Raw genomic sequence first — 13719 nt, forward strand, 5'->3', positions numbered from 1 at the left:
AATGACTTAAATGTAAATGTAAATGAAACTATTGTCCATTTATAGTGTATCCTTATTTCATATACAGTATTTTTGGTATATATACACCAAAAATACTGTATATGAAATAAGGATACACTATAAATAAAATACTGTATATGAAATAAGGATTCACTATAAATAAGGATTCACTACAAATGGACAAGATTGTATTGGCAATTCTCACATAGAAACATCATTGGAAGGAAGGATGTTTGAAATGTAAAAAGCATTTTTTTTTTTATCGTGATGAAAGTGCCAATTTTAGGCCCTTTTAAGACCTAAACATGCCTCCTGTAAGAGCCGATGATACATGATACAGACAACATCTTGGTGTCATTATATTCCTTATAGTGCGATAGAAAATAAATCATATACATTTATTCAACATTAAAAATACTAATATTGGGCCTCCTGAGTGGCACAGTGGTCTAAGGCACTACATCACAGTGCTATCTGTGCCACTAGAGCTCCTGGTTCGAATCCAGGCTCCGCTGCAGCCGGCCGCGACTGGGAGACCCATGGGGCGGCGCACAATTGGTCCAGCGTCGTCCGGGTTAGGAGAGGTTTTGGCTAGCAGGGATGTTCTTGTCCCATCGCGTACTAGCAACTCCTGTGGCGGGCTGGGCACAATGCACGCTGACACGGTCGCCAGGTGTACAGAGCTCTGACACATTGGTGCGGCTGGCTTCCGGGTTTAAGAAGGCATTGTGTCAAGAAGCGCTTGGCTGGGGTGTGTTTTGGAGGACACACCGCTCTCGACCTTTGCCTCTCCTGAGTCCGAACGGGAGTTGCAGCGATGGGACAAGACTAACTACCAATTGGACACCACAAAATTGGGGAGAAAAAGGGGGGGGAAACGAAAAAATAATAATATTAATATCGACACGATTAATATCGACACTATTTTGATTGTGTTCATTTTTAGACATTGTTTGGAACAATATACTTTACAGTACATCAAAGTAGTCAAAGAGTGACCTCTTTGCTCATTCTAAAGTATGATACATTTTATGAGCACCACCAACACAGTGAATGGGAAAATAGATTGCTTGTGACTTGCAGAATGTGCAATCCTAAAGGAGGGCTGTGATTGGTTAATGACCTATAATGTCAATTACTATTTTAAGAAATGGGTCATATCATTAAAAAGAACCAGAGAGCCCACTCTGTAAATTTGACGTGTTTGAAGAGTATATTGTTACAAATAAGATACAGTATGTAACTTTTTGGGCAACTCGACAAAATTCCAAAGTCATTCTCATCTGTCATTCTCATTGAAAGAAAGTCTAAGAAGCGGTAGATCTATTCTATGTGCGCTATTTCTCTGCTTCCCTTAAGTTTGGTTTTTCCGTCTTTTAGTTTCAGTTTTGTACACTAGCTTCAAACGGCTGAAAATACAATATTTTAGGTTATGGACAATATTTTTCACAGCGGTTTAGATAGTATAATGATTCTCTATACAGTGTATTCAGACCCCTTGACTTTTTCAGCATTATTCTCAAATTAATTAAATCATCCCCCCCCCCCCCCCCACTCAATCTACACACAATACACCATAAAGACAAAGCAAAAACAGGTAAGACATTTCTGCAAAAAACTGAAATATCACATTTATGTAAGTAAGACCCTTTAATCAGTACTTTGTTGAAATGATTACAACCTTGAATCTTCTTGGCTATGATGCTACAAGTTTGGCACACCTGTATTCGGGGATTCTCCACTCAAGGACATTCAGAGACTTGGTCCTTCTGTAGCTCAGTTGGTAGAGCATGGCGCTTGTAACGCCAGGGTAGTGGGTTCGATTCCCGGGACCACCCATACGTAGAATGTATGCACACATCGTAAGTCGCTTTGGATAAAAGCGTCTGCTAAATGGCATATATATACTTATCCCGAAGCCACTCCTTGGTTGTCTTAGCTGTTTGATTAGGGTTGTTATCCTGTTGGAAGGTGAACCTTCGCTCCAGTCTGAGGTCCTAAACGGTCTGGGGCAGTTTTTCATCAAGGATCTCTGTACTTTGCTCTTTTCACCTTTCCCTCGATCCGACTAGTCTCCCAGTCCCTACCACCACCATGCTTCACCGTAAGGGTGGTGCCAGGTTCCTCCAGATGTGACGCTTGGCGTTCAGGCCAAAGAGTTCAATCTTGGTTTCATCAGAACAGAGAATCTTGTTCCGCATGGTCTGAGAGTCCTTTTGGTGCCTTTTGGCAAAGTCTAAGTGAGCTGTCATGTGCCTTTTACTGAGGAGTGGCTTCCGTCTGGCTACTCTACCAGAAAGGCCTAATTGGTGGAGTGCCTGCAGAGATGGTTGTCCCTCTGGAAGGTTCTCCCATCTCCACAGAGGAACTCTGGAGCTCTGTCAGATTGACCATCTGGTTCTTGGTCACCTCCCTGACCTTGGCCCTTCTCCCTTGATAGTTCAGTTTGGCCAGGTGGTCAGCTCTAGGAAGAGTCTTGGGGGTTCCAAACTTCTTCCATTTAAGAATGATGGGAGGCCACTGTGTTCTTGGGGGCCTTCAATGCTGCAGACATTTTTTGGTACCTTTCCCCATATCTGTGCCTCGACACAATATCCTGTCTCAGAGCTCCACAGACAATTCCTTCAACCTCATTGCTTGGTTTTTGCTCTGACATGCACTGTCAACTGTGGGACCCTATATAGACAGGTGTGTGCCTTTCCAAATCATGTCCAATCAATTGATTTTACCACAGGTGGACTCCAATCAAGTTGTAGAAACATCTCAAGGATGATCAATGAAAACAGGATGCACCAGAACTCAATTTCGAGTCTCACAGCCAAGGGTCTGAATACTTAAGTAAATCCCTTTTTTGCTTCGATATGGGGTATTGTGTGTAGATAAAATAGATAAAGAAATCTATTTAGCCTTTATTTAACTAGGCATTTCAGTTAAGAACAAATTCTTATTTACAATGACTGCCTACCAAAAGGCGAAAGGCCTGCTGCGGGGACGAGTGCTGGGATTAATATGTATATTTTTTAAATAAAAAATATAGGACAAAAACACACATCTTGACAAAAGAGACATTACAACACTACATAAAGACAGACCTATGACAACACAGCATGGTAGCAACACAACGTGGCAGCAACACAACATGGTAGCAGCACAAAACATGGTACAAACATTATTGGGCACAGACAAGGGCATGAAGGGCAAGAAGGTAGAGACTACAATACATCATGCAAAGCAGCCACAACTGTCAGTAAGAGTGTCCATGATTGAGTCATTGAATGAAGAGATTGAGATAACTGTCCAGTTTGAGTGTTGCAGCTCATTCCAGTCGCTAGCTGCAGCGAACTGAAAAGACGAGCGATCCAGGGATGCGTGTGCTTTGGGGACCTTTAACAGAATGTGACTGGCGGAATAGGTGTTGTATGTGGAGGATGAGGGCTGTAGTTGATATCTCAGATAGAGAGGAGTGAGGCCTAAGAGGGTTTTATAAATAAGCATCAACCAGTTGGTCTTGTGACGGGTATAGAGAGATGACCAGTTTAGAGAGGCATATAGAGTGCAGTGATGTGTCCTATAAGGAGCATTGGTGTCAAATCTGATGGCCAAATGGTAAAAGACATCTAGTCGCTAGAACCTTTACCTGCTGCTCTATAAATTACGTCTCATCTAGCATGGGTAGGATAGTCATCTGAATTAGGGTTAGTTTGGCAGAAGGGGTGGAAAGAGGCGCGATTACGATAGAGGAAACCAAGTCTAGATTTAACTTTAGCCTGCAGCTTTGATATGTGCTGAGAGAAGGACAGTGTACTCTCTTGTCATACTCCCAAGTACTTGTATGAGGTGACTACCTCAAGCTCTAAACCCTCAGCGGTAGTAATAACAACGATGGGGAGAGGGGCATTCTTCTTATCAAACCACATCACCTTTGTTTTGGAGGTGTTCAGAACAAGGTTAAGGACAGAAAGTTTGTTGGACACTAACAAAGCTTTGTTGTAGAGCATTTAACACAAAATCCGGGGAGGAGCCAGCTGAGTATAACACTATCATCTGCATATGAATGGATGAGAGAGCTTCCTTCTGCCTGAGCTGTTGTGGATGTAAATTGAGAGGAGCATGGGGCCTAGGATCAAGCCTTGCGGTACTCCCTTGGGGACAGGAGGTGGCTGAGACAGCAGATGTTCTGACTTTATACACTGCACTCTTTGAGAGAGGTAGTTAGCAAACCAGGCCAAAGACCCCTCAGACACCAATACTCCTTAGCCGGCCCACAAGAATGGAATGGTCTACCGTATCAAAAGCTTTGGTCAAGTCAATAAAAATAGCACCATTGCCCTTAGAATCAAGGGCAATGGTGACATGAGGACCTTTAAGGTTGCAGTGACATCCATAATCTGAGAGGAAACCAGATTGCATACCAGAGAGAATACTATAGACATCAAAGCCAGTCAGATGCTTATTGACAAGTTTTTCCAATACTTTTGATAAACAGGGCGAAATAGAAATAGGCCTATAATAGGTAGGATCAACTTGATCACCCGCTTTAAATAAAGGACAAACCGTGGCTGCCTTCCAAGCAATGAGAACCTCCCCAGAGAGGAGAGACGGTCAGAGATAGGCTTGGTGATGATAGGGGCAGCAACCTTAAAGAGGAGCGTCGGGGCTAATTGCGTTAGAAGGGATGGGAGATGAGGAAATGTTGGGCGGGGAAGGAGGCATGGCTGAGTCAAATTGGAATTTGACTCAGCCAAATTAATGAAGTGACTTAATTAAGTGGTGATTAAAGAGATTAAGGGACATGTTGTGAGGAGGAGGGTTTATTCTCCAGGGCTTTAACTGTTTTCCAGAAATTCTTGGAGTTAAACCCACAGAGAGAGAACTGCTCCTTAAAGTAACTAACTTTGGCCTTCCGGATAGACTGAGTGCACTTATTTCTCATTTGCCTGAACGAGAGCCAGTCAGCCTATGTATGCGTGTGTGCCGAGCCTTTCACCAAATGCCATTCTTGAGGTGGAGTAACTCTGCAAGATCACAGTCGAACCAGGGGCTAGACCGGTTTTTAATTCTCATTCTCTTCATGGGGGCGTGTTAACAATACCACTGAAAATATTTTTAAAAAGAAGGTCCAAGCGTCTTCGACAGAGGGGATCAAGCTGATGCTATACCATTTTACAGAGGCCAGTTCAAGGAAGGCTTGCTCATTCGTTTTTTAGCAAGCGTCTATGACAAATCAGGACAGGTCGTTTCACTGAGCAGCCATTATGAACACTTGCTGTAAAACAGTGATCACTAAGGTCATTACAGAAAACACCAGACTGATACATTTACATTTACATTTAAGTCATTTAGCAGACGCTCTTATCCAGAGCGACTTACAAATTGGTGCATTCACCTTATGACATCCAGTGGAACAGCCACTTTACAATAGTGCATCTAAATCTTTTAAGGGAGGGGGGGGTGAGAAGGATTACTTTATCCTATCCTAGGTATTCCTTAAAGAGGTGGGGTTTCAGGTGTCTCCGGAAGATGGTGATTGACTCCGCTGTCCTGGCGTCGTGGGGAGTTTGTTCCACCATTGGGGGCCAGAGCAGCGAACAGTTTTGACTGGGCTGAGCGGGAACTGTACTTCCTCAGTGGTAGGGAGGCGAGCAGGCCAGAGGTGGATGAACGCAGTGCCCTTGTTTGGGTGTAGGGCCTGATCAGAGCCTGGAGGTACTGAGGTGCCGTTCCCCTCACAGCTCCGTAGGCAAGCACCATGGTCTTGTAGCGGATGCGAGCTTCAACTGGAAGCCAGTGGAGAGAGCGGAGGAGCGGGGTGACGTGAGAGAACTTGGGAAGGTTGAACACCAGATGGGCTGCGGTGTTCTGGATACCTATCAGGATTATTTGTGAGGATAACATCGAGGAGAGTTGCCTTTTCTGGGTGTTTGGAGTCATACCTTGTGGTACTGGTAATAATCTGAGAAATATTTAGGGAGTCCCATTGCTTTAGGACTTGTTCAGGTGGTTTAGGCATGTCCCAGTTTAGGTCACCTAGAAGGACAAATTCAGACTTAGTGTAAGGGGTCAGGAGAGAGCTTAGAGCAGGTAGGGTACAGGCCGGTGCTGGTGGAGGACAATAATCACCCAGCAACAGTCAACAAAGAGCTATTTTAAACCAGTAAATCAAATTGTGATCCTTGGTAAAGATTGACACCACCCCAACAGAGGACAGGGAGTGCTCTGCAGTGTTGATTTATGACATTTGAATGTGCATTAGAAGGCAACAAGATCCTATTGTACAGCAATTTCATCATGTAACATGAATACAAAGCCAGCGAGAGGTGGTTGGAATAGGATGGGAGGCCAAAAGTCAGTGTAACCAATAGAGGGTCAGAGTCCAGAGTGTGGGAACAAACAGTCTGTCTCACGGTTGGGTAAACAAGAACGTTCATAGTCAACAAAGCATGCAGAAGTCATGAGGCAAATAGCAAAATGCACAAGAAAAATTTTCATAAATAACAACTTGGAGCTAGCCATTTTAAGTTCAGAGTCACTCACCCCAACAGGGGTGGCAGGTAGCCTAGTGGTTAGAGTGTTGGGCCAGTAACTGAAAGGTTGGTGGATCGAATCCCCGAGCTGACAAGGTCAAAAATCTGTTGTTCTGCCCATGAACAAGGCAGTTAACCCACTGTTCCTGGGCTGTCATTGTAAATAAGAATTTGTTCTTAACCAACTTGCCAAGTTATATATATATATATTTAAACAGTGTGTGTGCTAGAGGGGGGACTGTGTTAGGGGTACCTGTACAAGGGGAGACAGGCCAGGGCAGATGGTGAACAGATGACCAGGTGGAATCCAATCAGCAATGCAGCAGGCAACGGGAGTAGGTGTCACTCCCATCTGGGAGAAGCATTTATTTCTGGAGGCAGATTTCTTGTAAATAATGCCAGTGAATGGTCTCTGAACAGCGAGAGGGGGCTTCAATGGCCTCTGGATTTGGGTGGGGCAGGCTGCGAGAGACTCCTGCCACTTGTTGGGCCCCAAAACCTCTCACTTCACACCGCAGTGCTAATTGAAGTTGTATCTGGTCTGTGCTAGCAAGCCTGGCAGACTTAATGTCACGTATACTCGCTCTCTGGCCTCTTGGTCACCAAACTGCTGATTATTATGCACACGTGTTCACCATCGTCACGCGCACCAACGCTTATTGACACTCCCCTGGACTTAATCACCTCCTTGATTACCTGCCCTATTTATGTCACTCCCTTTGGTTCCTTCTCCAGGTGTTATTGTTTCTGTTTTATGTCGGTGCACTGTTTGTGTTTCTTGTTTAGTTCATGTTTGTTTATTTATTAAATGTATTCACTCCCTGAACTTGCTTCCCGACTCTCAGGGTATATCGTTACACTTAACTCAGCATTCAGACCCCATAAAGTAAAATCTATCATTGTAATGTACTTTATATTTCATTTTTTCTCTTCTTGGCTTTAAAAATAGCATCAGACTAAACGTGACTCACTCAGTTCCAAGTTGGATGGTGTCCTCACATCTCTGCTGTTTGTTTGCAAGAGCACCCTCCCTATAGCTTGGAAGAAGGAATCCTTGGTAGCAGTCATCCCTCCAGGTACCTTTGTCGTAAATTAGGTTGTAGGTTTGTTGTTAAGGTTAGCATCCAACGGAGGGTAGCATCCTACATATGTCCCTGCTGAAAAATCTAAATGTATCTAACTCCAAATCTATCCTTTTGTAAAAAAAAAAAAAAAACATGTTGAAAAATGCGAAAGCTCACATGCAGCTGTGTCTCTCTCACTCTAAGGCCAATTGATGAGGAAATGGTTTTATTTCATCCATTTTAGAATAAGGCTGTAATGTAACAACATTTAGAAAAAGGGAAGGGGTCTGAATGCTTTCCAAATGCACTGTATATTTTTGCTTGCTTTGTCAAACTGAAATCAGACATTAGAATATTAACAACCAGGAAATGGCAGAGCGATTTATGCATATTGAAAGGCGCACTGTTTAATGTTGAATAAATGAATGTGAACGTGTATTTCAGTATCAAGACATACTCCATATTTGAGAGAATAATATAATATATAATAATATATGCCATTTTGCAGACGCTTTTATCCAAAGCGACTTACAGTCATGTGTGCATACATTCTACGTATGGGTGGTCCCGGGGATCGAACCCACTACCCTGGCGTTACAAGCGCCATGCTCTACCAACTGAGCTACAGAAGGACCACTGAGCTACAGAAGGACCACTATAAGGAACCACTATAAGAACCACTATAAGAAGGAACACTATAACGAGTATAATGACACCAACATGTTGTCTGTATCATCATGAGCGGTGCACAGGTCATAGGGTCTAAAATGGCAAATATAATCATAATTTTCAAATCAATTGTTTATGATACAAATGTAAAAAGCATGTTGTTAACTTCTTATGGCTGGGGGCAGTATTGAGTAGCTTGGATGAAAAGCGTGCCCAAAGTAAACTGCCTGCTACTCAGGCACAGAAGCTAAGATATGCATATTATTAGTAGATTTGGATAGAAAACACTCTGAAGTTTCTAAAACTGTTAGAATGATGTCTGTGAGTATAACAGAACTCATATGGCAGAAGAAAAAAACATCTGAGAAATAATCCAACCAGGAAGTGGGAAATCTGAAGTTTGTAGTTTTGCAACTCTTTGCCTATCCAAGATAGTGTAAATTTGGTCCGATTGCACTTCCTACGGCTTTCACTAGATGTCAACAGTCTTTAGAACCTTTTTTGAGGCTTCTACTGTGAAGGGGGAGAGAATGAGAGCTGTTTCAACCAGAGGTCTGGCAGAGTGCCATGAGCTCAGTCTCACGCGTGGCCGTGAGAGTTAGCTGCGTTCCATTGCATTTCTAAAGACAAAGTAATTCTCCGTTTAAAACATTGAAGATTGATGTTAAAAACATCCCAAAGATTGATTCTATAGATCACTTGACATGTTTCTATGAACTGTAAAGTAACTTTTTTGACTTTGTCTGGACCTAGTGCTAGCGCCTCATGAATTTGGATTTGTGAAATTAACGCACAAAACAAAAAGGAGCTATTTGGACATAAATGATGGATTTTATCGAACAAAACAAACATTTATTGTGGAACTGGGATTCCTGGGAGTGCATTCTGATGAAGATCAAAGGTAAGTGAATATTTATAATGCTATTTCTAACTTCTGTTGACTCCACAACATGGCGGGTATCTGTATGGCTTGTTTTTGTGTTGCATGGTATGCTTATTCCGTAAAGTTTTTTTTAAAGGAGAAGTAGATCTATAATTCCATGCATAACACTTGTATCTTTTATCAATGTTTATTATGAGTATTTTTGTAAATTGATGTGGCTCTCTGAAAAATCACTGGATGTTTTCTAGGCACAACATTACTGAACATAACGCGGCAATGTAAACTGAGATTTTTGGATATAAATATGAACTTTATCTAACAAAACCTACATGTATTGTGTAACATGAAGTCCTATGAGTGTCATCTGATGAAGATCAAAGGTTAGTGATTAATTTAATCTCTATTTCTGCTTTTTCTGACTCCTCTCTTTGGCTGGAAAAATGGCTGTATGTTTTTCTGTGACTAGGTGCTGGCCTAACATAATCGTTTGATGTGCTTTCGTCGTAAAGCCTTTTTGAAATTGAAATTGTGTAAAATACTTGTATGTTTGAGGAATTTTTATGAGATTTCTGTTGTTTGAATTTTGCGCCCTGCACTTTCACTGGCAGTTGTCATATCGATCCCGTTAACGAGATTTCAGCCGTAAGAAGTTAAACATCCTTCCCAATGAAGTTCCTATGTGATAATTTCCAGAACATTCTGAGATTCCAAAAATAGTTTCTACTCCAGCTGACGTGGAATCACACTATATAAGGGATGGACTATAAACTCTTAATAGCTCTTGACTATTGGGCAAGTCAGGAGAATGTTTTGGTTGTCCGAAAATAATGATCTAAATTGGATGTTGGACCGCAACTAAATTTATGTCCGAAACCATGTTTAGTGGTCATTGTCACTCTGTAGTATGACAGAGCTGTTACGTGCACAATTAAATGAGGTTCTCTTATGGACAATATTTATGTAGAATTTACTTTGTATCATGTCATCATGAATTTCATGACTACCTAATATGTAGATTATAAATCTGTAAAAATGTTCAGAAAATTCAATCAGGAACTGTATTAGCCTCATGTCCACAGTCTCCTAAATGCTTTAACAGACTTGCCTACCCTTAATGAAACGTTTCCTCTATGAAGTTCAATGGAGTTGACCTTGTTCATGTTCAAGATGGTCCAAAGAAAGATCAGGCAATTGCCTGTAATGAACAGATCATCTTAAAATACATTAAGAGGTAACAGACGATTAGTTTCCCATTAGCAAGTTGAGGAGGTTAAAGTATTTTACTCTTCAAATGAGTTCTAATTATGCGTAGCAAGTGAGTCATGAAAGAAAGTTTAAGTGTAACCCTGGGTATCATTTACAAGCAAAGTTCATGTCCCTCTCACGACTCTGTCCAGATGGCAATGTTTTTTTCCCCCTTAGCTGATTGTGTTGTATTGTACCCTGCTGTTAGCTGATTTCTCCACGATTGCTCTTCCCAGTCATCATTGCCTCTCCTTTGGAGAAATGGGAGGAGCTCAACCTCCACCCTGAAAGAAACAGCAGCAGAAAGTGGAAATTGGAAAGACAACATTCATCGAGAAACTCCTCCAGCGAACATCTGTGGTAAGTAACCTTCCTGCACCTGTTATATCTAAGTCAGTTCCAAATCTGTTGAATTGCAGTTTTGTTCACACACATGCATTTCCATCAACAACAAAAAGGACAAATGAGCAGTTCATAGGAGCATGTTATATTGGGTGTCTAATGAAAGCTAAGAGTCTATATTTTTGAGAAATTAAGGCATGCAGTGCATCTGGAAAGTATTCAGACCTATTGACTCTTTCCACATTTTGTTACTTTGGTCTTACTCTAAAATGTGTCAAATTATTTTCCTTGAAATGTTTCTACAACTTGATTGGAGTCCATCTGTGGTAAATTCAATTGACTGGACTGTGCGACCTAATATAGACAGGTGTGGCTTTCCAAATCATGTCCAATCAATTGAATTTACCATAGGTGGACTCCAATCAAGTTGTAGAAAAATCAAGGAGGATCAATGGAAACAGGATGCTCAATTTCGAGTCTCATAGCAAAGGGTCTGAATACTTATGTAAATAAGGTATCTGTTTTTTTACCTTTAATACATTTGCCAAATTTTTTTGCTTTGTCATTATGGGGTTAATGTGCATAGATTGATGAGGGAAATAAACTATTTGATCTATTTTAGAATTAGGCTGTAACATAACAAAATGTACTTTCCGAATGCACTGTATATACATTTTCCAACCATTTTCCATCTAAAAAAAAGTGGAATAAGCAAAGGCTTTGATTTCTGGTAAAACATATGGAAAATGTGGTATAGACAACAACCAGGAAAAAGTCTTAAAGGTATTATAAATACATAAAATCCCAATAATATTGAAGTAAAGACCCCTGCCAACTAATAAACACAATTATTTGCCTTCTGTAAGTTAAACATTGCCTTGTGCCTTGTAATCCCGTTATAAAACCCCCCCACATATCTTTAAGATATTTTTAAAATGTATGTCCCTCATGAGGGAAAAGGAAAGTTCACAGAAGTAACATGTAAAGTTAGACCTACCAATTAGTGTTTTTACTGATAAAGTTTGTTTATCAATTATTAAGAGATTAAAACCTTGTAATTCTGTTACCAAATCGGTAACAGGAAACCATTGTAGTTACAAACCACAGTTGGGTCAATTAATTGTCGTTGGAGTCACTTTGATTGTAAGTAAGAATAGAAGATGTTTCGAAAACACTTCTACATTAATGTGGATGCTGCCATGATTACAGATAATCATGAATGAGAGAGTTACAGAAGCACAAATATCGTACCCCCAAGACGTGCTAACCTCTCAAACTTACAATAACAGGGGAGGTAAGCATTTTTCTTGGGGGGGTATTGTATTTGTGTGTCTAACTTTCACACATGATTATTCACGATACGTAATCATGGTAGCAAATTCTGCATATTGCACCTTAAATCGTTTTGAGGGAGTAATGAAATGCAGAGTGGATCTTTTTTTTTATTATTGTTGTTGATTTAATTGTCCTTTCTCTTTAGGTCCATAGACTGCAAAACACAACCAGAGGCAACCTCCATGAACTCATTGGAAGGGAATACCAAAGCAGAGGCAGAGCCAGCTCTAGCATTTCAAGTAAGCAGAGTCCTGAGCAGTCATTGCAGACCATTGTCTGTTCTGTCTGCACTTGAAATCAACAGTATTTGGAGTTTAACTTTTTTTTCCCACCTCAAAAACAGATGGTTTTGATTAGAAGCATGTTAGGCTGCTTTGTGACATGTTGAGAGGACTCTCAACATGCTTTGTTGGATGGAAGGGTTTTGGGACACAAACCATAGCGGTCATGCCAATCTCCTGATTCCAGTCAATGTACTAGATCCCTGTGTTGTGACCATGTTTCAACCTGCCATCTTCTGGTAACACCTCATATTCTTCCATTACAGCTCAACAGACAGTATATTAGTGGAAGACATGTAAGCTTCTCTATGCATCCTTTCCTATGATATTGAAAGACATTTGCACCGAGCAGACATCCCCACAGAATGTAATTTGAGTTTAATTTTTACAATTTTAATTTAAAGTGTTGGTTCTGCAACAAAGGTAACAGTTAAACAAGAAGAGTCCCATGTTGGCTTTTGAAATTGTTTCTTTGTGGTGCTCCGAGGTCCAAATGTCAGGCGCTTCCCTTCTTAGTGCTCGTGGTCTCTACACAAGTTTGCATGAGGATCCTGTTACTATCCACCCATTATTATATTAATAGCTCATGAATAATTCAGTAGCCTTACTTTGAGCCCACAGTGTATCTCAGACCAACTAAGCTTGCATCACCTTTCAACATCACTAAATAATAGATTTTGGATTAAAGATGCCCCATCTTCGGTGGTTGTTTCAGTCCAGTGATGTTGTAAATAGTGGCAGGTGCTCACACACGCAATGTATTGCGAGAGGAATGCTTTGTTTGAATGACTTTTTGCGTATTGGTCTAGAATAGAACAAAAGCTGTCTGAAAAACTACTTAAACCCTTCACACCTCCCTACAGCTTTACTGTACCTTGACATATTGTACACAACAGCATGTGGAACTGCCTGGAAAGTTTGGGAAGAAACTTGACTATTTTTCTTTTGGCTTGACATAATCGGTGGCATTAACCTGGGTAAAGTTAATTCTCTGGAGGCCATTAATATCTAGATAAGCCAACTTCAATTAGACCTTGCATAAATCAGGTCTTTCTAATGACCAGCTATGGAAAATATGATGTTACAGGTAATGGCAGAGCTGACATGAGGCCTTACAAAACAGATTAGTCATCAGAATGCGACAGCCAGGCAGCTGTGGGAACCGACTGACTTGCAGCGTAGCCTAGTGGTTAGAGCGTTGGACTAGTAACCGGAAGGTTGTGAGTTCAAACCCCCGAGCTGACAAGGTACAAATCTGTCATTCTGCCCCTGAACAGGCAGTTAACCCACTTTTCCCAGGCCGTCATTGAGAATAAGAATATGTTCTTAACTGACTTGCCTGGTTAAATAAAGGTAAAAATTAAAAAAATAAATAC

At 41.1% G+C, this 13719-nt stretch overlaps 1 protein-coding gene across 2 annotated transcripts in view; it reads left to right on the forward strand.

The window, feature by feature from the left end:
• LOC118384519 (PEX5-related protein-like) overlaps nucleotides 1-13719 on the forward strand; it is a 160265-nt gene that overhangs the window by 114914 nt on the left and 31632 nt on the right. For both annotated transcript variants that reach the window (XM_052526575.1, XM_052526577.1), the window contains 2 exons: nucleotides 10622-10745; nucleotides 12208-12301. In XM_052526575.1, coding sequence (XP_052382535.1) covers nucleotides 10622-10745; nucleotides 12208-12301 — 218 coding nt within the window. The remainder of the gene's footprint in view (nucleotides 1-10621; nucleotides 10746-12207; nucleotides 12302-13719) is intronic.

The sequence above is a fragment of the Oncorhynchus keta genome, chromosome 1 (genome assembly GCF_023373465.1).
Source record: "Oncorhynchus keta strain PuntledgeMale-10-30-2019 chromosome 1, Oket_V2, whole genome shotgun sequence".
Classification (NCBI taxonomy): domain Eukaryota; kingdom Metazoa; phylum Chordata; class Actinopteri; order Salmoniformes; family Salmonidae; genus Oncorhynchus; species Oncorhynchus keta.